This window comes from Dipteris shenzhenensis, chromosome 5 (assembly GCF_047967505.1).
Source record: "Dipteris shenzhenensis isolate YYH24624 ecotype China chromosome 5, Dip_SZ_1.0, whole genome shotgun sequence".
Lineage (NCBI taxonomy): Eukaryota > Viridiplantae > Streptophyta > Polypodiopsida > Gleicheniales > Dipteridaceae > Dipteris > Dipteris shenzhenensis.
The window spans coordinates 19921222-19945111 of NC_141600.1; the positions used below are offsets into that span (position 1 = coordinate 19921222).

General features: G+C 44.8%; 1 protein-coding gene across 1 annotated transcript; it reads left to right on the plus strand.

The window, feature by feature from the left end:
• The first annotated feature begins 1418 nt into the window (after window positions 1-1418).
• On the plus strand, window positions 1419-16970 carry LOC147901728 (uncharacterized). The gene is made up of 3 exons (XM_087375267.1): window positions 1419-1784; window positions 7840-9285; window positions 16610-16970. Exons 1-3 carry the CDS (start codon window positions 1695-1697, stop codon window positions 16751-16753), a joined length of 1680 nt encoding a protein of 559 aa, XP_087231393.1. The 5' UTR covers window positions 1419-1694; the 3' UTR covers window positions 16754-16970.
• Window positions 16971-23890: the final 6920 nt, after the last annotated feature.

Below are 23890 nucleotides of genomic sequence, written 5' to 3' on the forward strand. Positions count from 1 at the left end.
AATGAAACATATGTTTCACTTAGCCCTTGCCACTTTGAGGATTGACAACAATATGATTTAGCTCGTGGATTGTTGGTTTCTCTTAGAACTTGAGCCCAACCTCGAACCATAACTAATTGCAATGAGTTTATTGCTGAATTTGTGGATGAGTTGGTTTAGGGTGGGTCCCCTCATGCATATGGTCACCATACATATGGTGCATGTATTGCTTTGATGGAGGGTTGCAAGGGAGTGAAATTGTTTAGCATCTAAGTCAAGGCTAGTTTCAGGTCAAGTTAATATGTGAGGTTGGCAATTTGATCCATCTACTATGATAGAGAGAGAGAGAAAGAGAGAGAGAGAGAGAGAGAGAGAGAGAGAGAGAGAGAGGCGCACTGAAAGTAGAGACAATAGCTTTAGCTAATAAAGAGTTTTTCGAAAAGAATTCACTTAATATCTTGGATAGGTGTCTAATTTTTGTCAATAAACCCAGACCTAATAGACAGAATACGTACCTAACAGAAACTTTTCCAAAAGTGTATGAGTGTAGTAAGTGGGGTCAAACCATCGGCCTGCGGATTGATTGGCCTGCTCTCCGCCAATGAAAGTTCTTGCCAGTGTTTCACGGGTTTCGCGACCATCTACTTGTTGTGCACAAGAAAATGAGTTGGCAAGGGTGAGTCACTCGAATAGAGTGTTTGACACCATTAAACCAATCACGAGTGGATTCAAACTTGGGCCCCCCAAGTTGCGGTTTGATAGTGTTATTTGTTTGATCGATGAAAGGCTTGTATTTGTGTGGCTAGATGACCTTTTCCCATACACAATTTTGCGGATAGGCAAGCCCTGTGGAATGAACGTCCCCCTTCATTGGAGCCATCTTAGAGCTTCGGTCTTGTTGGTTGTGTGGGAACTTAAAAACAAGTTAGTCTTTCAAAATAAGACACAGTTGGGTGTAGAGAGGTTGCGGTTGTGTCCCTAGTGAAACTGAAGTTGAGCGATCTTAGCCTAGCAATTAGGAACAAGGATCCTCTGGTAAGTCGATGTCTCCTCGAGGTTCGAGTCGGAGTCGATGTGGGTTAAGGGTAGCGTTTTCCTCAGAGTTGCTTAGAGCGTAGGGCCTTGGGCTTCTTGTGCCGCCAACTTTTGTGTTGGCTGGGCTGACCACCCCTTAAAAAAAAAAGAAAAGAAAAGAAAAGAAAAGAAAAGGGAGAATAGTCGGCCAGGTTCGGAACCAAGGCTGGAGGTTCGGGAAGGCCAGGGCGGAGGCTTGGGGGACGAATTTGAGAGGAGACGAGGTTCGGGAAGGGGGAGACGAAGCACGAGGCGGAGGTTCGGGGAGTCGTCGTTTTCATCCGAGCCTAATTTATTTCTATAAGGCCTTTTTGTATTCTATTCTTGTTCATTTTCTGATGATGAACAGGTGCTGCCAGTAAAAGCTTTCAATCAGCCTTTTTGTTGTCCATTTCCATCTTCTGCCACCCCGCCATCTCCTCTTTTTTTTTCACGTTCCTCGCCTTTCCATCTTCTTCATCTACCTTTTCCATCCTCCATCTCCTTCCTGCTCCACAAATTTGCTCCCTGTTCCTTCCCCTTTGCCTTCATTTTGTGCCTTCTTTTGCTTCACCAAGATCGGTGCTCGCGCGTCTCCAAGACGAGCTCTCGGATGCGCTTTCGCCAATGTCCCTCCCCCCCCCCTCGCAGCTCGCCGAGGAATGCCACGTCGCACTCGCGGCAGCGCTCTGTGTAACGATGACTGGACGCCTGCAAGCCCCGCAGCAGTTCCCGTCGCGTTTGAAGGCTCGGTGAGTTGAAAGCTGTGCGATTCTCCAGCTGAGAAATGGAAGTGTAACAGCAACAAAACCGAAAGAAGGCTAGCCATTTAGCTAGGCAGCATTTCTAAGAAACGGGTTGTTAAAACTGCCGGCCTTTTCTTGGGAAAAAAAAAACTGCAGTTGCAATGCACAAGAGATCTAAGGCGACGGAACGTGCACTTATAACTACTTACGTAATGAACGTCAACACCCCGAAATTATATGATTGTTGGAATTCCCGTGGAGATCTGCCGACGTCTTAAATGAGACCTATACGAGGTTTATTGAGAGGGAGTGCGTTAAGATCTGGGCCGCGATCAAAACTAGTTCTTGACCATGGTTCCGATAGTGAAATAAATCAATTCGGCATTGGTTTAATGCCCCTATTGTTAGTAGATACTGCGAGTTCTGTGACGCTCTCGAGTGCGTGGCTGCCTGTGTAGAAAATCTGGTGGGCATATTACTCCTCTTTCAAAGAAGTACAGAAACAACACATAAATTGGTTTTGGAGCTAAAGTCACTGATCAGGACAGCATCTAATGTCATTACGAACGATTTTCAAGAATATTCAACTAGCGCACCCTCTACAAGTTAGTGTGAAAGAGAACGGGGGCCACGGCTCAATCCAGTGACTCAAAGTCCACGGTCTTGAAGTATTGCTTGCTGTGTCTAATACCTGCCATGATCTTTGGGAATAAATTTGACAGATCTGTTCTGCTTTTAGTTCAGTTTGTAACTGTGCTAACAACTATTCATAGAAGAGGCTTCCATCTTCCAGTTCTTGCTAGCACTGCTATTGGAAACGTTTGAGTTTCGCCAAGGTCCTCCTTATCGACACGAGCTGTCCCATATGGTTATTGTTGGTTGTTGCTTTTTCTGGGGCAATGCATGTTGGTTGTTGCTTTTTCTGGGGCAATGCATACCTTTGCTTTTCTGTCCACACTTTGTGCACAGCTTTTGGCTGTGGGCTCCCTTTTTAACTTTCGAGTATCTATGCAATAAAAAGGGGAAGGTTATTGCCCTGGGCAACCCCTATTGTAGCTCATGCTCATAGGTTGTCTTGTTTCATTGCTACTCCATGACAATGTTCATATTCAGCAGTATCAGGTTACTTCAGTGGTCCTCCTGTGAAGACACTGTTATCGTGCTTTGATGCAAGGAAACCAGGTTGAGGTTAACTACGCCAGGATCAAGGAACTCAGCTTTCTGCAGTTTCAAAGGCAAAATATTCAAGTGCTTTAACACAGATTTGCTGTTGTTACCATCTTATTCGCCGCCACAGGCTAGGGTTGGGTTTGCCACTACATAAACTACCCTACATTATGACTGAGTTGCATGTACTGGAGATGCTTTGGTAGCACTGCCTTCCAGTCAGAGCTATCATTACACTTTTCTTAAAAAAGTGTCCCACACCATTTTTCGTCACGTGGCCCCCTACTATTTTGGTTCTCTCTCTCACACACACTCAATCACTCACTCACTCACTCTCTCTCTCTCTATATATATATATATCGCAGAAACATCGCCAGGGTCCGTACCAGATCTCATACATTTGCGATTGAGCAGGGAGCTTGGATACACCCAGCCCAGACATGCTAGAGTTTGTACCCTTTGTGACATGCAGACAGTTGAGACGGAGGCACATGTAGCTCTACAGTGCCCCCGATATGCACATATCAGGGAGGACTACCAGCAGATACTGGGGGACTCTGCTCAGTTGACATCAGTTCTCTTCACTGCCTCTCCGGCAGCATTGGGATCTTTTGTCACTCGTCTTTTTACCTGTCGTCAGGAACTCAGACTCCTGACCCCTCTCCTTGAGGAGACTCTTTTTACATTGTATCGAGACGGGTTCCATGGGTCATTTTTGGCCCCCCAAGGACGCTAATAAATTCTACTTCTTCTTCTACTACTTCTCTCTCTGTCTCTCTCTCTCTCACGGAGTTTGCAAATCATTCGAACTTTCCTATACACGGGCTTCCATCATAGGTGTTGCAAATTAATCATTCATTCATCTTGACAATTGTTTTCCTTTGACAGAACCAATTGAAGGCAGTGCTCACGAGTACTACTTCTCTCTCTGTCTCTTTCTCTCTCACGGAGTTTGCAAATCATTCGAACTTTCCTATACACGGGCTTCCATCATAGGTGTTGCAAATTAATCATTCATTCATCTTGACAATTGTTTTCCTTTGACAGAACCAATTGAAGGCAGTGCTCACGAGTACTTGTACTCACTTGTTTATGTGGGAACACCTTCAATGAATGGCAATATCACATTGGACCATTAGTTGACTGGTCTCTCTTGAAATTTAAGAGCGTATGTTTCTCAAATGCTTGTGATGCTAAAACTGGCAATGGTTTTGTCAATGCATGTTGTTGTACACAAACTGGAAGAATCATGATGTAAATTATTTAAAATGTTCACCCCTAGGTTTAGGGCTTGTGCATGGGTTCATACAATGGCCTATACTTTCCTGTTTGTGGGCTTATGACATTGGGAGGAATGTCAAAGTATCAATGGAAAATTTTACCTTGTTCATGAGGTTAAAGACTGTTCATTTATCTTTGTAGGGTGAATTTGGGCATGTCCTTTATTCAGGGAGGTAAAAGTAACCGCTTAAGTTGACTGAACTAAACAGTGGAAGGCTCTCTAAGAGTGTAATGAGAGGGAGAGAGAGACAGCAGAGCTGATGGTCCCCAAATGTAACATGCCTCCGGCTTTTAGGTGATCGGCCTTATTCAGCTGGTATTGCTTGCACTTAATTGCATAGTTCTCTAGGTAGGATTTCATTTTTGGCCAACAAAAGTGGCTTCTCACCAAATCCAATGTATGCTTGGATGTTTGGAACTTATGACATGATATCCATATAAAGTATGGCTCCGAATGTGCACAAACTCTGTGTGTGTGTGTGTATGTGGGATGAGACACATCCATTGTGGAGGAAGGCCCTATAAAAATGGCCGACCAAGGCGTTGCGAAGTGGCTGACCCAGGGTAGTCAACCGATCCGGTCAGGCCGGTTGACCCGACCCAGGTCAGGTTGACCCGACCCAGGTCAGGTTGGCTGACCCGACCAGGGTGAGCCAACCTTGGTGGCCTGGTTAGCCCAAGCCAGCTGGCCCCAAGTCCTGCCACAGATATAGCCTTAAACAGGTCCCAAACACAGAGAAAACACGACCCTATCTAGGGCAAGCACACCCACATAGAAGCCCTCACTCATGAGATGCCCTAAATTCTAACAATAGGGCCAGCAATAGCTTGAGAGAAGAGGTCATAGGACGATTTATATTGTTTTTTGAAGTTGGCTAACCTGACCTAGGTCAGGTTGGTTGACCCAACCTTGGTCAGCCGACTGACCCGACCAGGGTTAGCCAACCTTAGTGGCCTGGTTAGCCCAAGCCAGCTGGCCCCAAGTCCTGCCACAGATATAGCGTTAAACAGGTCCCAAATACAGAGAAAACACGACCCTATCCAGGGCAGGCACACCCACATAGAAGCCCTCACTCATGAGATGTCCTAAATTCTAACAATAGGGCCAGCAATAGCTTGAGAGAAGAGGTCATAGGACGATTCATATTACAGAATTTTGTTTCTTGAAGTTGGATATGAGAGAAGAGACACTGCAGATAGAAGAGAACTTCTGCAAAAGCTATGGATCATGCAGCCCTCAATCTCAAAACTGCTTCAAGAGGAGGATGGGCTGAAATTTGCAGTTTTCAGCTGCGATAGGCATGGATATTGGAGAAGGCAAAGTTCTTTGGGAATGGAGGGCAAATGGGCTGAGAGAGCACTTGCGTTTTCAGTAAACTAAATAGGTGGGACTGTTTGGTGTGTGTATATATGAGCACAAGCAGGGAAAGGAATCTCTTGAATAATGAATTGTAATGCAAGAAGAGCATACTAGCTCTAGATGGAATCATGGATGAGCACATATGGATCAAGATGCCGCTCATAGGATAAAAGGAACCCCTCCAGTGAATCTCCCCGGTGCTGTTGAGGAAGAGGCGGGCGAGCTCGATGACGTCCTAATCAAACTTCAACAAAACATTGATGTTCAATCCCCGCAATTGTCCTTCGACCTTGAGCAGGTGGAGAAAGTGGTAAAAGGAAGTTCCTTTGAGATAGTTACGGCCGTTACGATTTGCTTGTGACGACGGAGATTTTTGAAGATAGGAAGCTGATGAGATTTTGGCAGAGGGCCTCCATGTCTTGTTCTTCACCAAGTCTTGTGTGCCCCAAGGTTGCTTGTCATCTTAGAACCAACGATCCTACAAGGGCTAAGGAACCTGTGGTGCCAGTTCCACACATATTCATTTTCTAGCATTGGGGTGTCGGGTTTGTAGGTGCCACCTGCAAAAGTGGGCCCCTTGGTCTGCAGCTTGCATTGGATAATACGTGGGAAGGGTATCTTTGACAACTGTAGGTTGGGAATTTATTTTTGGGAGCCATTCTTGAGGTAGTCAATCGATGCACTTTGCAGCCTAGGTGTGACAAATCCTAGAACTCGTGGGTGAGGTTGCAATGCACCAAGAAACTGTGGGATGAATGTATAGGTAGACTTGGAGGCATTGACAACCTTTAGGATGGGTTGTAGGATAAATTGAAGGCCAAGTAGGCTAGACATATAGCGCAAGGAGAGGAACATGATGGAGAAACAGAAGAGGATGTGGTGGGGTGTTTGCTATTGTTAAGGAGAAGACAGGGCAGGAATGAGTAAGGAACGGGGCTAGGTGCTAGAAGTGGCCGCTCGGGAGGAAAAGTGATGGGGAGCAGAGGGCAGGAGAAGTGACGAGGTGGGGGTGTTGCTGCCAAGAGTGAGGGAGGCAAGAAGGGGGTGGCGATGGGGAGATGGAGGGGGAAGCTAGGAGAGAGGGAGGCAGGAAGGGCTTGGCGATGGGGAGCAAGGGGGGGAATGGGTGACGATTGAGGAGGGGGCCTGCTGCTAAGACAAAGGAGGCAGAAAGGGGATGACGATGAGGAGCAAGACGGGACCGGGGAAAGGGGGGGAGGGGGTGCTGTTGCCAGGAGCGGGAAGGGAGTGACGATGGGGAGCAATACGTCACCTCTTGAAGGTCTGCCTGCATTGGTGTCGTGACATGTACAGCTCAAGTAAGTCCAAGTCTTCTGGATTGTCCATTCATATGGGATTACAAGAGTTCATAGCTTATGGAGGCCTGACTCTTGTCTGTATCTACACCATTCAGCTTGCTCTCTAATCTCCTGCTTGATCGTCCTCTGCATCTTCCATCCCTGCCAATGTCTCCTAGTTCTTTGGTGTTGTTAATAGCATCTGTCTCTCTAACCTTATGATAGTCATCCTGCCCTTTGTTGTTAGCATTTTCGCTTCTTGGTCTCAGGTGCTGATGTCCACCTTCATCTGAGCCTTTGCTGTTGTCTTCCACAATGGGTGAACAAAACTTATTCTGGTATGGGTGTGGAGCAGTGCGAAATTCATGAAGTCACTGGATTGATATTGAATGTTGTTGGTAACTGATTGATGTCTAGCCCAGAATTCCGAACTGAAGCCACCCCCCCAGGGGGTAATGTCACACACACTGTTATTAATGTAACAGTCTCCTGGATTGATATTGAATGTTGTTGGTAACTGATTGATGTCTAGCCCAGAATTCCGAACTGAAGCCACCCCCCCAGGGGGTAATGTCACACACACTGTTATTAATGTAACAGTCTGGAGTTATTAAAGATCAGGATCATCCATTGGTACGCTGAGTCACTGGTCAATATGATCAATGCCACGATAGTGGCCAGCTGTTTGAGAGTTTATTTGAGACATGAAACAAAGGCATCTAGGCTGCATTAATGTGATAAAACTCATGCACAGTGGTGTAAAAGATTGTAATAAAAGTTTTTTAGAAGGAACCATGAAAAATAAAGAAAGAAAAATGGAGCTGACAGAGGCTTGGTTTAAGGTCAATGATTCTTTTGAGGATTGTTCGTTCAATAATGTGCCTCTAATGCTACTTAAAAAATTAAATAAATGCGGCTTTGTAGCATTCATATATATCCTTTTCTTTGTTTTCAGCAAAAAGGATGGAGATGTTGCTGGGGGAGATTCCAGTGTTTTGCATCACGAAAACGGGATGACAGAGGACCCTCAACACAGCTGGTTAGTGGACCAACCACATTACAAAACCAGGTTGAGAATGAGAGCCTTTCATTGGAAGTACTCAATCAAGCAGCTGCTTTATCTCCAGCGATGCATGTCCCTCCATCTTCTCCTGCCTCATTTCAATACTCAGACAATTTATCATTTATACCATCACCTGCAGCCTTGCTTACCCTGTTCCCTTTAAAGTCAGGAAATGACCGTGGCCAACCAAGCCTCCAGATTGATTCCGTTCCAAGAAAAGTTGCAGCAGGGACATTTTCAGTTGATGCTGTACTAGTAACCCCTCCAATTTACTCCACATTAACTACTGCACCTAGCACTCCTCTCTCGACAGCTCCGTTTACACCACCTCCAGAGCTTGCACATCTCACAACTCCTCCATCCCCAGAGGTTCCTTTAGCAGAGCTGGTCGCTTCATCTTTAAATTCTAAGGGCTCTTTTCCTGAACATTCTTCTGAACATAATAATCCAATGTTTTTGCCTGCTCCCAATCTTGAACTTGCATATCAGCTCTATCCTGGCAGCCCTATTGGCCAGCTAGTATCACCCAGGTCTGGAGGTTCCAGCTCAAGGTCTTCCTCTTCCTTACCAGAGAGAATTCCCCACATGGAAAATGATGCTTCTGCAGCAATCAATGTACTATCTTCTTCAGTGTTGAGAAATGCCACTTCTTTTGGGGTTGGTGAGGAACCTTTTGAAACTAGTAGTCAGACAAATGATTCTGAGATTTTGCAACAGCACAGACAAAGTATACAGGAAGGTCAACTTTATCAGACCAAAAGTGTAACTATAGGACAAGTTGACAAATCGCAAAGAGGAGCAGAGTGTAGCCACTCACTTTTGAATGACATAAACATAGTTCAAAGTTCATTTGCACTGGCAACTGATATTGAAACAATTGGAAGTGCAGGTAGCACATCAAAGTGTACCAAGGATTGTTTGGCCTCCTCTCAGCTTTCTGTGTCTGAGCAGTCAAAGTTCTCCATGGTGATGGGGATGGAAAGACTTTATCAAGGATCAGAAAAGCTTACCAATGAGAAGGATGTCACTGATCAAATTAAGGAGCCCAAAGAAGACTCAGAGGCTTCCCAAGTAAATAGAATGTACTCCTCACATCCAGCTCCAAACAGCTTGCATGAACAGCTACCAGTTGAAAGGTGTGGTAGTGTACAGCAAGATCAAATACAAGAGAATCGGACATGTTGCTCTACATGTGGAGAACTTACTTCTAAGTGTAGGGCCCTTTCTGAGGATTTGCAACAGACAAAAGAGAAGCTAAGCCTCATTGAGAGGAGGGAGAACCTGATTGATGATCGCGAAAGAGTATACAAGCAGCTTATTCAATGGATGCAACTGGGAGTAAGTGTGCATTATAACTCCAACATGGTCTTCAATTCGATAATGCTTGTATTTTGTTGATCATTATGTGCTCAAAGCTACCAGTAACTGTTAATCGTTGTTTCATTGCAACCCTTTCCATTTCCATCTCCTCTCCCCACCGACCTTGTCCTCCTCTCCACTCATTTTCATGTAGTTTTCAAGAAAAGATTAGAAGACAAGCACACTTTCATACCATTTTTTTGTATTGCATTGGTATATCATGGCCATTTTGTCTGCAGAGGTGGAACTAATAGTAAGTCTTTGTTCTATATTTTTCATTTCTTGCCAAAAGCTTTGATTTTATACTGTATTCAAAGTCTCGCTTTGCCTTCAAGCACCTTTGGAAGCTCAGATAGTTCTTTTTTCAGGCTACACTTTGAGTATGCTACTCTCTTATGTGACGGTTGAACCTTGGCTGTAAGCCATGACAAAGCCTTGCTCCATTTTACCTGAATCGAAGGATTTTCGTTATGAGAGCAGTATGGGGAGCCATCGTTGCTGAACACATAACTTACGTTCCTCAAAACGATCAAAATTTTGCTTTATAAGAAGTCAAGTTTCATAGAGACCACAGATCGATCTCAAAATTGTCAGAGATTCACTACACGCACATATGTATAAAGCAGAAGCAATAAAACCCAAGAGTGGTTCACAATCATGTAGAGGAAGGACATGAACAAAGAAGATCTCATACCAAATTCTGCCTCAAATCAGGCTGAAGACATGTGCTTCAGAGTTATGATAATAACAGCGAGCTGCAAAACCTTCATCTTGAAGTCTCCAAGCCACTACAGTGCGACAAGGAGCTGGACTTGAGCCTTTTTTGGAGTCGGTTTTGCCTGTTTTTGTTGTTGTTATCTAGTTGGATGTGCAGAGATGCATTATAGACTGAATAGACATTGTTTTCACCACTCAAAATAGTTGCCGTACAGAATTTGCGGCAAATCTTTTTGTCTTCTCCTCTTTATGCACGTCTATTCTTATAGCCCTGTCGATGACTCCTCTTCTTATTTATAATGGCAGATCCTATTGACTTGTAGGAATTGGTCTTGTTCCACATCACCTTGGAGTGCATGCAAGCTTGTTCGCTCTGTGTGGAGTATTCCCACATTGTTGCAAGTGAACCTCTTTCAACACCTATAGCCACTGTTTGACTATGCACAATTGCTGAATACTTAGGTCCATGTTGATGTGCTGGACCCCTGTACTTGGGTGCAGTTTTGTGAGCCCTAGTCCAGGGACAGTTAGTCCTGAGCTACGTAGGTCAGTCTCTCAAAGCCTTAGATCAAGTTCTTGTTCACTGGTACCCACTGGAAAACAGTAGGTAGCTCCAGGTCATAGCCTAGGATAGGAGCCCCAAAGGGCCCCCAAAGAATGGCCTAAGATATGGGGAGGAGCAGGAATGAAGGGCCTTTTATAGGCAACCCCCAGCTCCCCCTGAAATAGGCCCACGGGCCTTGTTTTGAGGGCCAAGGATCAGCCAACCAGGTCAGTTTTTGCCCGACCTTTCAGTTGGCCTATGGCTGGCTGGTTGGCTGGGACTTTAAGTCCTATTTAAGGGGCCCTTTTGTTGGAATGGTCACCTCCCCATCTGTAAGCTCCCATATGAGGAGAGCATGGGGGAGGTAGACCTGGTGATATTGGGGCTGTCACATGGGCAGCACGTGAGCTGCCATATGGACAGCTGTCAAAGCAAAAGACAGGCATACGGCCTGCAACAGGGCCCCGTGAAGGGTGCGCTGACATCAGCTAATGTACAGACCTGTACGGCGCTGCACACGTTGTGTGGACAAAAATGCAAATATGTTTTTTACTTGTTGTATGTTGCAGTGTAGGTGCATAGCTATGTATATAGCTAGTTGGTGGTGGTATTGAGTTCTAGGCACTCCTAAAAGGACTCTACACTGATGTACAGATGGTAGAGGCTTCTACAGGAACTTCTGGGAGATGATGAAAAGTAGTGTAGGTGTACTAGACAATTCAGAGTATGGTATCCAGAGTGTGGCGGAGTTTTGTTGTGGGATGACATGTACTCTTCATGGTTGTCCCGAATCCTTTTTGTAGGAGGACATGAGTATTTTTTTGTCGTGGCTGTCTTGAAAATCCATTATGTCGGAATGGTACTCACCATATGTTGCATCATGGGCAATATGGTGCTAAGCGCTTTTAGCATGCATTGGTGTGTTAAAGAATGGGATTTTGGGCATCCATGGTCTTGGTGTAAAGTTTGAAGGAAGGGTGGAAGAGTGGTAAAAGGCATGGGATGACGTGGCTGATTTTTGGAGAAGAGAAGCATGCATGCACGTGGCTACGTGATAGGAAAGGAAGCCTCTAGTTGTGAGCTGGTGGGACGTGAAGATGGTAACTATGAAGGTGGCACAGGGATCCTGGCCGGAGGGGGATTTGGTTTAGAAGCTTCACGTGAAGAAGAGGCTCTTCTGGATGAAGGAGTTGAGAAGGAGCTAGGAGACCGGGGAGGGAGTTCAGGAAACAGAAAAAGGACATGGAGTGAGTTTAGAAGGGAGTGCGTTGCTACTACAGGGGGTGTGCTCCGTGGAGCAAGAGAGGCTCGTAGCGTGCAAGGAGTCGCCAATATACGGGCTGAGGGACGATGGAAATGGAGAGGCTCAGAGAGAGAGAAATAGCGGAGGCACAGATGGGCAACAGAGGAGAGAGATGAGAGCTCTGTGAGCAGCTTGATGGGAAGGCGCACTGCTCCTTAATGGAGAGAGGCTTGCTGGAAGTCACGTATGCGGAGAGGCCTTGGGCTGGCAAGAGCATTGGAGAGGTGATCATGGGTTCACAGAGAAGGTGAATGGAGCTTAGAGGCAGCAGGGGGGGCAGAATTCGACGGGTTGGTAGGGAGATAGAGGAGGAGACCTCTGTGAGCGACAAGAAGGCGGCAGCTCTGTTAAAGGGGAGAGCTTCTGAAGCTCGGGGGTCGCAAAGATGAGTGTTTGCAGGAGGATGGGTGTCGCTATGACTATTTTCGTGAAGTCCTGGAGGACCATGACGACGTAGGTGCTTTGTGATCAGCAGAGCTACTGTGAGACAGCTATCTTCACATAAGATGACAACTGGAGGGGAGCTGTGATTTGGTTCGAAGGACGAGTTGATTGCATGAGCTAGGAGGTGGGTGTTCCGTGAGAGTCAGTGAAGTAATAGTGCTGGCTAGCTTCATGTAAAGGATGGGGAGGAAGTGCGTAGGGTGACAGAGATGACGGGCGACATGAGTCCGTGATTCCATGAGCATGAGGTGCAGTGCTGGGAGTCATTGCGCGAAGGCAAAGTGACAGAGATGACGGGCGACATGAGTCCGTGATTCCATGAGCATGAGGTGCAGTGCTGGGAGTCATTGCGCGAAGGCAAAGACGGGCCATGGGGACAGCGCAGGTCACTACTAGGTGGACGCGAGGTGACGAGCTATGCTTTTGGGGAAGCTCATGGAGGAATTCCTTGGTTGGAGAGGATATAGAAACTCAATGATGGAGTGTGGGAGTACCACAGACGAGGAGAGTTCTGAGAGCAAGGGAGAGGCTGCGATGCCGGTTCTAATCACGTGATGAGCGGCTGAGCTATTGCAGGTGGGGAGCTTCATGAAGGGCTTGACTGGTGATCACATGAGGTGTGGTGTTGCTACTATAGAGGCTTGGTCAGAATACTTTGGGTGACTAGTGTACACCATGAATAGAGAAGCTACAAAGAGATTTCATTGCATGAGGTAGAAATGGGGAAGTGACTCTATTATGCAAGCCAAAGGTCTGTGAGAGCTCTATGAGCTTGGTAAGCAAGAGATTGCCGTGGTTTTGGGATTCATTATATGAACATAGAGATGGGTGATGAGTTACTAACCGTGGTCACTATGTGGGTGGTTGCCTTGTGAATTGCAAGAATGGATGCTTTTTCCTTGTGATGGTGGTGTTCTATTGTCTTAAACGCGGATGAGGGTGGCTGTGAAGGCGGATTAGGCTCTACTGCTTTTGTCTATCCAACGTGGCTGGAGAGAGCCTGGCACAGGGCAGGAGCACATGGTGCAGCATGGCAGGGCAAGGGTGCCTGCAAGAAAGGCCTGTTGATGGCGGAACAGTTGCAGCCATCCAGCCCTAGAAGGACCCAAGGGTAGGGCCCTATATGGGCTGCCCTTAGGGCCTGGCAGTAGCCCAAGAGAGCCCAGGTCGGCCAATCAAGGGCTGCCTGGAGGTTGGTTTACAGACTATAAAGTCGGGTAGGGAGGGGCAGTCTGGTCGGCCCATATTCCCCTACCAGGTCGGTTTTTGCCAGCCCCCTTGGGGCCTATATAAAGAGGCCATTGGGCCTCATTCATTCATCACTTGGAGCAGCCCTCAGGACAGCAGACAGGAGCAGCAAAGGGGGAGCCTTAGGCCTACATTCAGGAGGACAAGGTGACCTAGGAGAAGCTGCAGACTGAGCTAGAGTGGCTGCCCACCTACGCTGGCTTCCGGACAGCAAGGTGGAAGGGATCTAGACAGAGAGTCTACATATGCCTGAGGTGGAGCACGCGAGCTCAGAGATTTAGAAGTGTCAGGCTTGTAGTAGAAGGGCCTTTTGGTATTGTATCCTGTCCTACTTTGTGGACGGACGGAAATATAAAGACTTGCTTCTATATTTGTTTCTGAGCATTGTCTATTTACTGGCTTGCACATCTATGCACATAAGTTAAGAAGTTTGTGATTCCACACCCCAGAGGCACACTGTTTGATCTCCTGGGCATTACTATCAGTCTTCCGCTGTGCGTACCGTCTGTTGGGTCATTTCTAACACCTTTGCCCCCTCAATTCCTCAGTCAGTCCTAGCCTCCAGCAGCTCCACTCGAGGCCTCTTGTGCAGCCCTGTCCTCTCCAGAGATCCCCTACACAGCAGCAGTAAACCAGCAGTACAGATCAGCCTCTTGAGGAGGGTGTACACCCAGCACTTCAAAAGGGTTCAAACCAGCAAACAAGGGAGGTTTGGTGCCTGTTTCAGCAGCTCTTTCAGTTTTATTCTACAGTTTTTTCAACTCACCTTTGAGCTCTCATCTCTCAGCTTTCACTCAGTTCATCTCTCAGTTTCTCAGCTCCATATTTCAGCTCATAGTCCTCAGTTTCAGCTCTGTTCACCTCTCTCTCTCACGCAGTTCTACTGCATGCCCGTGGACAGCACTAGCCTCTTCGATAGCCTCGCACAGTGGTCTACATCGTTAGTGTGGGCAGCATTGTAAAGGTTTAGTCGTAAAAATTCAACAAGTTTTTTGAGAGCATTTGGCAAGAGGTCTAGTCGGAGATTTGGGACAGCTGGAAACCTGAACCAAAGTAGTGGTGTAGAGAGAAAAATAGCAAAGCAATAATGGATTATTGTTTGAAATTGGCAAGGTATTTGTGTCCAATGTGGAGATATTATATGAATGTCATGATGTCCCAAGTGTTGGACATCCAAGCTTACATCATATCTTGAATTTGGTTAAAAGGCACATTGGCCAAAGATGATGTTATATGTGGAGGATTATGTTGTTAAGTGCAACCAATGCTAGCTTTACAAGGTCAATTGCCTTAAAGCTAGTTATATGTTTCTTCCATGAAGCCTCTTGAGAGCCTCCTCTTCTCTCTAGAATCTTGGTGAACTACTTCCCTGAGGCCAACTCTATCTGGCATAGTTGCACCCTTTTTGCCTTTAAACCTTGATGAAGGGGGTTTCCCTATGCTCAATATTGGCTTTGTCAAAGGCATTGAGTTGCTTTTCAAAATTCTGGGTTTTAGGGATGTCCTCTTCACGTTCACCTACTCCACTGTTCATGTCTCATTCAGGACTTCAAGTTTCGATTCCTTTGCCTTTGTCCAAATTATCTTTATAATTTTTTATGTCTAGAATATTCATAGGAGGCCCTTTTCTTGCATCATCTGCTAATTCTTACTGTCTAGAGTATTATAGGAGGCACTAATCCTTTTCTTGCATCATCTGCTACTTTCCCTGAACCTTCATTAAGGGCACCTCCTTCCATCTCCTTGACTGCATCTTGTTCCTTAGCATCATTCTGAGGTGTCTCGCCAGACTCACACGGGCATCCCTGTTCTTCATCGTTCTGTTTAAAAGCATTGCTCTTGCTCACTCTTTGCAGACAGTTTTTAATGAAATGACCTCCCATTCCACATAGGAAGTAGGAGTTAGGGATGCAATTTCCAGCTCTGGAAAATACAGGTCCAATTTGGCATGTCAAATTGAAGTGGCTTCATTCAAAGTCCTCCCATCTGGCTTTGAGGTGCAGTTGGCTGCTTGAGAAACTAGAAGGAAGAGAGAAAAAGATGGGGTGAAATTGAAAGAAAGAGAACATAGGGGCCCAAAAGAGAAGATGACGCTTTTGTTGAAAGAAATCGACATGAAGGAATTCGTGAAGGTTTATCACCTAAGGAAATATCTTAGCTTATGCATAAACAAATAAGAAACCTCTATTTTGGCCTAGAGGAAAAGTGAAAGAAAAGTACCCTCCCAAAAGTGACAGATGTTTTGTTTCTACAAGACAGGCTGACATCCTGGGTGTGTAAAGGCAGGCTAAAGGAATGAATTGCACACTGGTTGTAGATGAGACCTCTTTTTGGGATAAAATACACGGAAAGGCCTCTCTTTTGAGCTATCATGTGCAAGAGAAACAAGCAGCCAAAAAGTGTGCAAATTTATAATTCGAGCTTGAAGAGGCGAGGAGGGTAGGGCTAGTAAAGAGAGGTGGGAGGGATTGAGGAGTGAAAGGTACGGGCAGGGGGGACAAGTAGACGAGGAGAGGTTGGGCTACACCACTTTAATGACATCTTTTACTTGCTGAACATCATCTTCTTCTAGCAAGTTTTTTGACGTAATGAGTATTTTCTGAAGAGTCGACTCGATAAATACTGTATCCTGTCACAAAGCTCGTTTAAGGACTCCAGAAATACTATATTCTGTTACAATGCTCGTTTAAGGAAAGCTTCTTGTTTCTTTTCCATACTCAGTGAAAGTTTAGAGAGATTGCAGCCAAAGTAACAGAATCTATATATGATGCTTATATTGCTATTTTTCTGGTCTTGAGGAAATTCTGTTAGCTGTGGCTTGCTGCTTCTGCCTATATTACTAGTCTAGGGATAATCAATTTATTTTGTAATGAGCTCCTGCCAATTCTGATAGTCTAATGATAATCAATCTATTTTCAATGAACTGAAATTGTGGTCATTTTGTACAATTATGCCTGTGCCTACGATAATTACAGTATTTGAAGTTACTATGTGAGAATTTTATATCTTTCAATGATCTAAACGATGTCTCAAATATTTTGATTCAGGCAAAGTCACAGCAAGAGAGCATTTTCCGGTTGTCAGAGGAGCTGTCATGGCAAGAAGAAGCCTTTCTTGACCTGCAAGCACAGCATCTTGCTCAACTAGGTATTGACCTGCCTGATATTGGCAGAGACTTATCCAGTACGTGACATTTGTAAGGAGTGGCCAATTAAGCCACGAGCCAGGACTTTGAGGTGCATTCAATCTAATTAGAAATAGTTTATTCTAAAGCTGCCATTTTCCTGCAGCTGCCTATTTATTTGTGCTACAAGTTGAGAAAATGCATGATTTATGCTTTGTTGGCTGCTCGTCTAGTCAATGTGACTTCATACAAGTCAAATGCACCATCCGTGGAATAGCATACTAAGGGAGATTTTGATCGTAACATTCAAATAAGACCCTCTTGCTTCCTTTTTTTAAACAGGAGTTATATCATGTAAATGAATTGTCATTAAAGTAATAAGGATTAAATGACTGATGAGACTGCCCAGAATTCAGAAGAATACTCTAGGGCAATTCCAAAGGTGGGCCTAGTTGACTCTTCAAGACACCAAGGGACAAGCTTTTTTAGCGAGGACCAAGGCAACCAATAGGCAAAGCAATGCTGAGGTCAATTATGCTTTGACAAGCACTATCGTGAATATTGCTATAGAGCCTCAGCCATATTAGGATGCACACAATTTTCCATTATGACAAAATCATCATGGGTTCACATTCGTGTTTCAGTTTACGAAAGTTCCACGTTTGGCTTTTGTTTCTCATTGGCACCAGCTTGCATTTTATGGCTCGGTAAGAAACAAGTTCAGGTTTTGCTTTCCTCTATTGAAGCCAAGTATAAAGCACAAATGCAATCACCATAAAATGCATGTGGTTGAGGAAGCTAATGCATGATCGGCATCACTCTACGAAGAGGTCTATGAAGTCATCCTTGCAATGGTAATGCAACTCTATTTGTCACTGCTTCATAGACCTCATCTATTGTCCATCTGCAACATATCCTCACCAAAAGCCTTTCCATACTCAACATTTTTTCGACTTTTAGAGGACTTGGGATAAGGATACACAAAATGTCAAGGGGGCTATAAAAATGGCATTCTTGTTCTGGACTCATGTAGCTTGGTTTGCTCCCAAAGGGCTCTCTCCATTTGGGATGAACTTGTGCAACCATGGTACATCAGATACACTAAGGTATTCCCAAGATGTTTCCATGGAGGACATTTAGAATTAACTAATAAACAATAGGTTTGACTTTTTATGGGCTTCCTATGCAGCCCAACGCTCTCCTGTATTTTCAGGATTTGTTGGTTCATTATGGAACACAAACTTTTGTATCTTGCATTCTCCACTCCACTCCTTACACTTTCAATGAGGTCTCAAGAACCATTATACGAGCCACACTTGCATTGATCATGACCTTTGACATTGGCCACTTCCCACTTGCCCTAGATTAACCACCTGCTTCCCCCTCCTCATGCTTCCTACTGCTGGCAACACACGAATCACGATCCGTTGGAGGTTCATGCTACACTTGTTAACGCCACCTCATCTGCTTCTGTCTTTTCTGCAGCTGCCCAGGCACCTGACCCTGTCAGGCTCCTGCTTGCTGGGATATAAAAGGCTCCTTTAGTATTCCAACCTTATCAGACAGCATCACCTCCTGCACCATCTGAGCTCTAGAGTTTGCTTTGCTTATATGAGGTGGTCTACAGAATGTCAGGTTTATGTTACTCCCTTTAGGCTCCCCCTTGTGGGAATATGGTTATGAGCGGGCAACTTTGTTGGGCAAATCGTCAAGCACCTTGTGCTCTAGAGATAACAAACTATTCTTTTTAAAGCAGAACATTGGGTTTAATCAACATTCTTTACTCGTCATACCACCACAAGCCCCCCCCAAAAGCAAGTGGGGGAAAAAACGGACCTGATGATTTCCCTCCTGGTCCTCAAGGACTGCCTCTGCAATTTGTGTCTCTTCCCCAGTATACTATTTTACGTTAGAGACATCCTCCCCCCCCCCCCAAAAAAAAAAAAAAAGGATTCTTCCACTCGGGTCTCTGGTGGTTGAGCTGGGATGACAATTCAGAACCCTTGGGCAGGGCAGAGCTTCCAAGCAAAGCCGGTCTGTTTGTTCACACTACCAGATGTAGCTTTGCTTTCCCAGGAGACCAAGTATATTTTTCAGATCCACAAGGGGTTTGAAGCAAGACATGTGTAGTCCCTGTCTCGTGTTATTCTGGTGGCCTAAGCATCGTGGACTCAGATTTCAGTGCCGAACCAAATCTTAGTGGACACTAATTTTTGAGAACTTTGGTTCTGCAGGTTTTGGCTACCAACAGAAGTTCTGGAGAGGCTCCGCATCACTTCCATCATATAAAAATGATGTCACCTCATATGGACTCGAATTTCTATGTTTTCTTGTGAAAAATGGAGGAGCCAAATTGTTAGTAGTATTTGCATTTACCTTTCTTGAACTTGGATTTATCTCCATCTTTATCCTTTTGATGCAGCCCTCCCACGTCCCTCTTTGTTGTTATATTGCGAAAAGATATCTTTGCCTTGGGCCCTAAAGTTTACTCTCCGTGTGGATTGGAGACTCTTTTCTCCGCCATCCAAGTAGCTCCGTCCAACCAGCTCATCATCACAAGGCATGGATCCCCCTTGAAGGAATACTGAGAACGCTAATAAACACTCCATTTGAGGGGGGAGATTTTGTTGAGAGTGATAAAGACCATCTTATCTTCAACTCTTCAAATTTAAATGCATCCTATTTTATTAAGTACACAATGCAATTATTCTCTTAACATGATACATATTGGCCATTCTATCCAAGCATCCTTTGCAAGAGTGCATGATTAATATTTTCATAATGTGTCTCTTCATTAAATTAGTATGAGACAAATTTATGTGTTTTTTCTTGTTAAGCTTTGTGCATTTATGGAATTGTGACAAGAACTTGGTAAAGAATCTTAGTGACTTGCCATGCTGACACTAGTTACATCAAGGCCTCCTTTTATCTCTACAAATTCTCTCAAAGACCAAAGTTCTCACAAAGAAACATGTTGAGTAAGAATTAACAAAATAAAGTCTCAAATAAAAGTGCAAGCTCACCAAATGCTTTAGGCTAGGGCAAGCAATGGAAGCTCAAACAATGAAGCAATAGAAGCGAAAACAAGTCGTAATGAATTGTTGCAATAGAGAAAAGAGTACAAAGTACATCCTATATGATGAAACCCTAGGATAGGGTGTCCCAATGGTACTAATTTACTAATTGGTACATGATCTAATCGTACCAAGTGTCCCAATTGCCTATAACTAGGCATACAAATTACATACCAAGGAATGAGTGGCACTTATGGATAGCCATGTCATGGTTGCGCATGTTTATCTTGTAGGGATATAGCAACCTATGGCTGTACAGAGCACAATAGATCAAGTCACAAATGGTACTAAATTTAAAGCTTGTCGGAAAGCTTCAACTTAGGTTGAGGAAGAGTGACACGTCCCAGCACTCCTGAAACCTCTGATCTGCAAGCAAACACAAGAACACACACACACAACATGAGAAACTGAGCAGGCTACTCAGATATTTTCGTAAATGACATAGCATTTACAAACTTGACTCGACTTAAGGCATTCGCCACACTATTCAACGAACCCTTTCGATAACATATTTCAAAATCAAAATCTTGCATTAATTCTGCCCATCTAGCTTTCCGTCCCCTCAATTCAGATCCATCGCACACATACTTAATTGGTTGATGATCAGTCAATACAAGAAACTTCAAACCATACAAGTAGTGTCTCCAAACCTTAAGGGCATACACTACAGCATAAAGTTCCTTTTCTAGTGTGGGCCAACGATATTGGGTGTCGTCTAGCTTCTTACTCTCGAAAGCTACAGGTCTGCCCTCTTGGAATAGAGCTGTCCCAATCGCAAAATCACTCGCATCAGCCTCTAAAACATAAGGTCGGGTAGGATCGGGTAATGCAAGAACGGGTGCTTCCTTGATAGAAAACTTCAAGGTTTCAAAAGCCTTGTTCATTGCATCATTCCAAGAGATTGGCTGGGTAGACCTGCGTCCAGGACCTTTCAATATGTTTGTCAGGGGTGCCATGATATGTGAATAATCACGCACAGACTTTTGTAGAAATACCGTAAATCCTAGGAAAGAACGAAGTTGTTTCACAGTCTGAGGGATAGGCCATTCTAAAACCTTCTGGATACGATCCAGATCAATGCTAATACCTTCAGAAGAAATCTTGTGTCCTAAGTAAATGATCTCCTTCATAAAGAAGTCACATTTACTCATCTTGGCATAGAGCTTATGCTGTCTTAGAATAACTAAGACAATCCGGAGGTGTCCTATGTGATCCTCAAGCGTTCGGCTATATACCAAGATGTCATCTAAAAACACTACAATGAATTTGCCCAGAAAATCTCGGAACAAATCGTTCATCATTTGCTGGAAGGTAGCAGGAGCATTGGTCAAACCAAAAGGTAATACAAGAAATTCGTAGTGACCATACCTAGTTGGGAATGCGGTTCTATCTATGTGTTTAGCATAGATATGGATTTGGTGATAACCTGTACGCAAATCAATCTTAGTGAAATACTTCGCTCCGGCCAAACGGTCTATCAGATCATCGGAACGAGGTAGAGGGTATCGATTCTTAATTGTCACTTTATTCAATCGTTTATAATCTATACACATTCTCCATGTAGAATCTTTCTTCTTCCTTAAGAGGACAGGTGCATCCCAAGGTGATTTACTTGGGTGAATATAGCCCATATTGAGGTAATCCTGTAGCTGTGTAGCTAACTTATCCTCCTCAAGCTAGCTCATCCTATAAGGTGGTACACTAATAGGTTGAGCCCCTAGGACTAAGTCTATGCGATGATCTACTGCCCGTTCTGAGAGTAAACCTTCCGACAGTTGAGCAGGGAATACATCCTTGAAACTATCTAGCAAGATTCTCAATTCACGGTGTTCAAACACACTTAAATCATTCTTATTATTTACAGAGACAACAAATGAAGAAAGCGAAATCAAAACACACTGATAGACATCATAATGAGAAGTGTTTCATATATTCCGAAGCTGCATCGCAGACACAATAGGTCCTTGAGAAGACGGAATCCCTGAGAAGAGGGAATATTATCACACTGAATATAAAATTGGGTGTCCTTATCCACAAAAGAAAGGGTATGCTCCGTCCATCCAATCCGAATATTATGGGTTTTAAACCACTCTATTCCGATTAACAAGTCCACATGCTCCAAGTGCATAACATAGCACGTAAGAGCCCCTGTGTATGCTTGAATCCGGATAGGAAGTGCTTCAATCTTGCGATCCCAAAACTGCTTCCCAGCTAGAAGCTGCACCTCATAGGTGTGATCACTAGGTATCGTGAACAGCCCCATCTTCTGCACAAATTTGTAATTAATAAAGTTGTGAGAGCTGCTCGGGTCAAAGAGAATGTGAACCCTTTGGTCCCTAACTTCTCCATAAACTCAGAAAAGATCATGATGGGAACCAAATAACGAAGTATTGAAAGTGCAATTACAAGAAAGTGGGCAGGTAATGACATTTACAGAAATACCTATCATCGAAACTTGGTTCGCTCCCTTGGCTTTGGTACTTGGACCCGCCTGGAGCTTCGGTCCCAGTGCATGCTTTTGATTCTTGCGCTTTGGACACTCATTCTTGGTGTGGCCCCGCTCCTCGCAATAGAAGCAACGTCCTTCCTTCTTAAGCTTCAAGGTACGAAGGAGACGGGCTCGACCATTCTTGCCTGAGTCAAGTGTTTCTTGGAGGCGTTACCTATAGACTTCATCTCCCCGGTACTAGTGGTAGACTGGAAGAACTTCCATTTGTTCTTTCCACTTGTGTCGGAAACTGTAGTTGCCTTTGCACCGGCCATGGTATCATCCTAAATACGCGTGTAATTCATGGCCTCTTGCAATGTGGTACATTTGTTATTCTTGATTTGCAACTTGTACGAATTTGGCAAACCATCCACAAAGAAACCTAACAAGGTCACTGGATCCATCTTTGTGGCCCTGGTCTGCAGATCTCGAAACCTTTGAATAAACTTCAAATGACAAGTTCAGCTTAGACATATCGAGGGCTTTAAGCTTGCCTACGATATCATAGTCGTCCTCCTTCAGGAACTCCTTCCTGAAGACCCCTTCAAAATCTATCCATGTTATAGGCTTGGGTTGGAGTTCCTTCCACCATAACAAAGCCTTTCCTGACATGAAGCCGGCTGCAAGCTGTATTTTCTTGTGATCTGGGTACGGGTGGAAGTGGAAGTGTACCTGCTACTTGTGCAACCAAGTGTCAACAACCTCCTTGGTTCGAGACTTCTGATCATCTGGAAAAGGGTCTGGAGTTATGTTCGGACCTAACACTGAAGCCATGGCATCCACATGCGTGAGTGCCTGCACAGTGCTAGTCAGAAGGGTGAGAGTCGTCTGAATCCCTTGGAGTTGCTGTGTCAACCCCGTTTGATTCGCATTAACCTGCTCAAATTTTCTATCTAGAGCAGTGGTGAATTCACTGAAGGCTTTCTTCGTAATCAGATCGTCGTAAAGACCCTGGTCTTCCTCAACAGGGTAGTCCAAATCCTGATCTCCCATGGCAAACTCAGGATTTATAGAATCAGCCATGTCTGAAATCTGATCTGAAAAGAGTAGCAAACTGAGAGAAATAACTGGGGGAATCAAAGCTGGAAGGAGAGTCGAGCAGAGAAAAACCGTCCCAAGAGGATGTGATGAAAGAAGAGGAGCTGGCCGAAAAGAAGATGCTGGAAGCGGACGATCAGCTTGCGTAGGTGATCCCGGGGTCTCCCTTTGCTAGTTCCGCTGTAGGCTGCAGTGTACGGAAGTCTGCTATAGACCGTATTGTACAGAAATCCCCCGCAGGCTGTACGAAATTTGATGCAAGCTGTACGGAATCTGACGCAGGCTGTGGCCGTTCCTAGATGGCGAAATCTAGTAGAAGTGTAAGGAGGTCTTCTTGCGCACTCTAGCTGAGGCTGTGGCTGAGCTAGGGATCCTACCAGGCTATAAAGGAGATGGTGCAGCTAATCTAGGAAGCTATGCTTTCTAGAAAAGCTCACCCTCCCAATCGTGGAGGGTTGATGCTTTTTAGCATCCAACCTCTCCTAACTTTAGAGGGGTGCTGCTTTTTTTCGCCCCACCCTCCCAACTTGGAGGGTGGTGCTTTTTTCGAAAAAACAGCACCTCCAACAGACTGGCCGCACCCTGCTCCAGCCCCTGGCGCACC

Coding starts and splice junctions, on each gene's coding strand:
- LOC147901728 (XM_087375267.1), top strand. CDS start 1,695: ATGCCACGTCGCACTCGCGGCAGCGCTCTGTGTAACGATGACTGGACG. Junction 1,785..7,839: donor CCGTCGCGTTTGAAGGCTCG/GTGAGTTGAAAG, acceptor CTTTGTTTTCAG/CAAAAAGGATGGAGATGTTG. Junction 9,286..16,609: donor TTCAATGGATGCAACTGGGA/GTAAGTGTGCAT, acceptor ATTTTGATTCAG/GCAAAGTCACAGCAAGAGAG.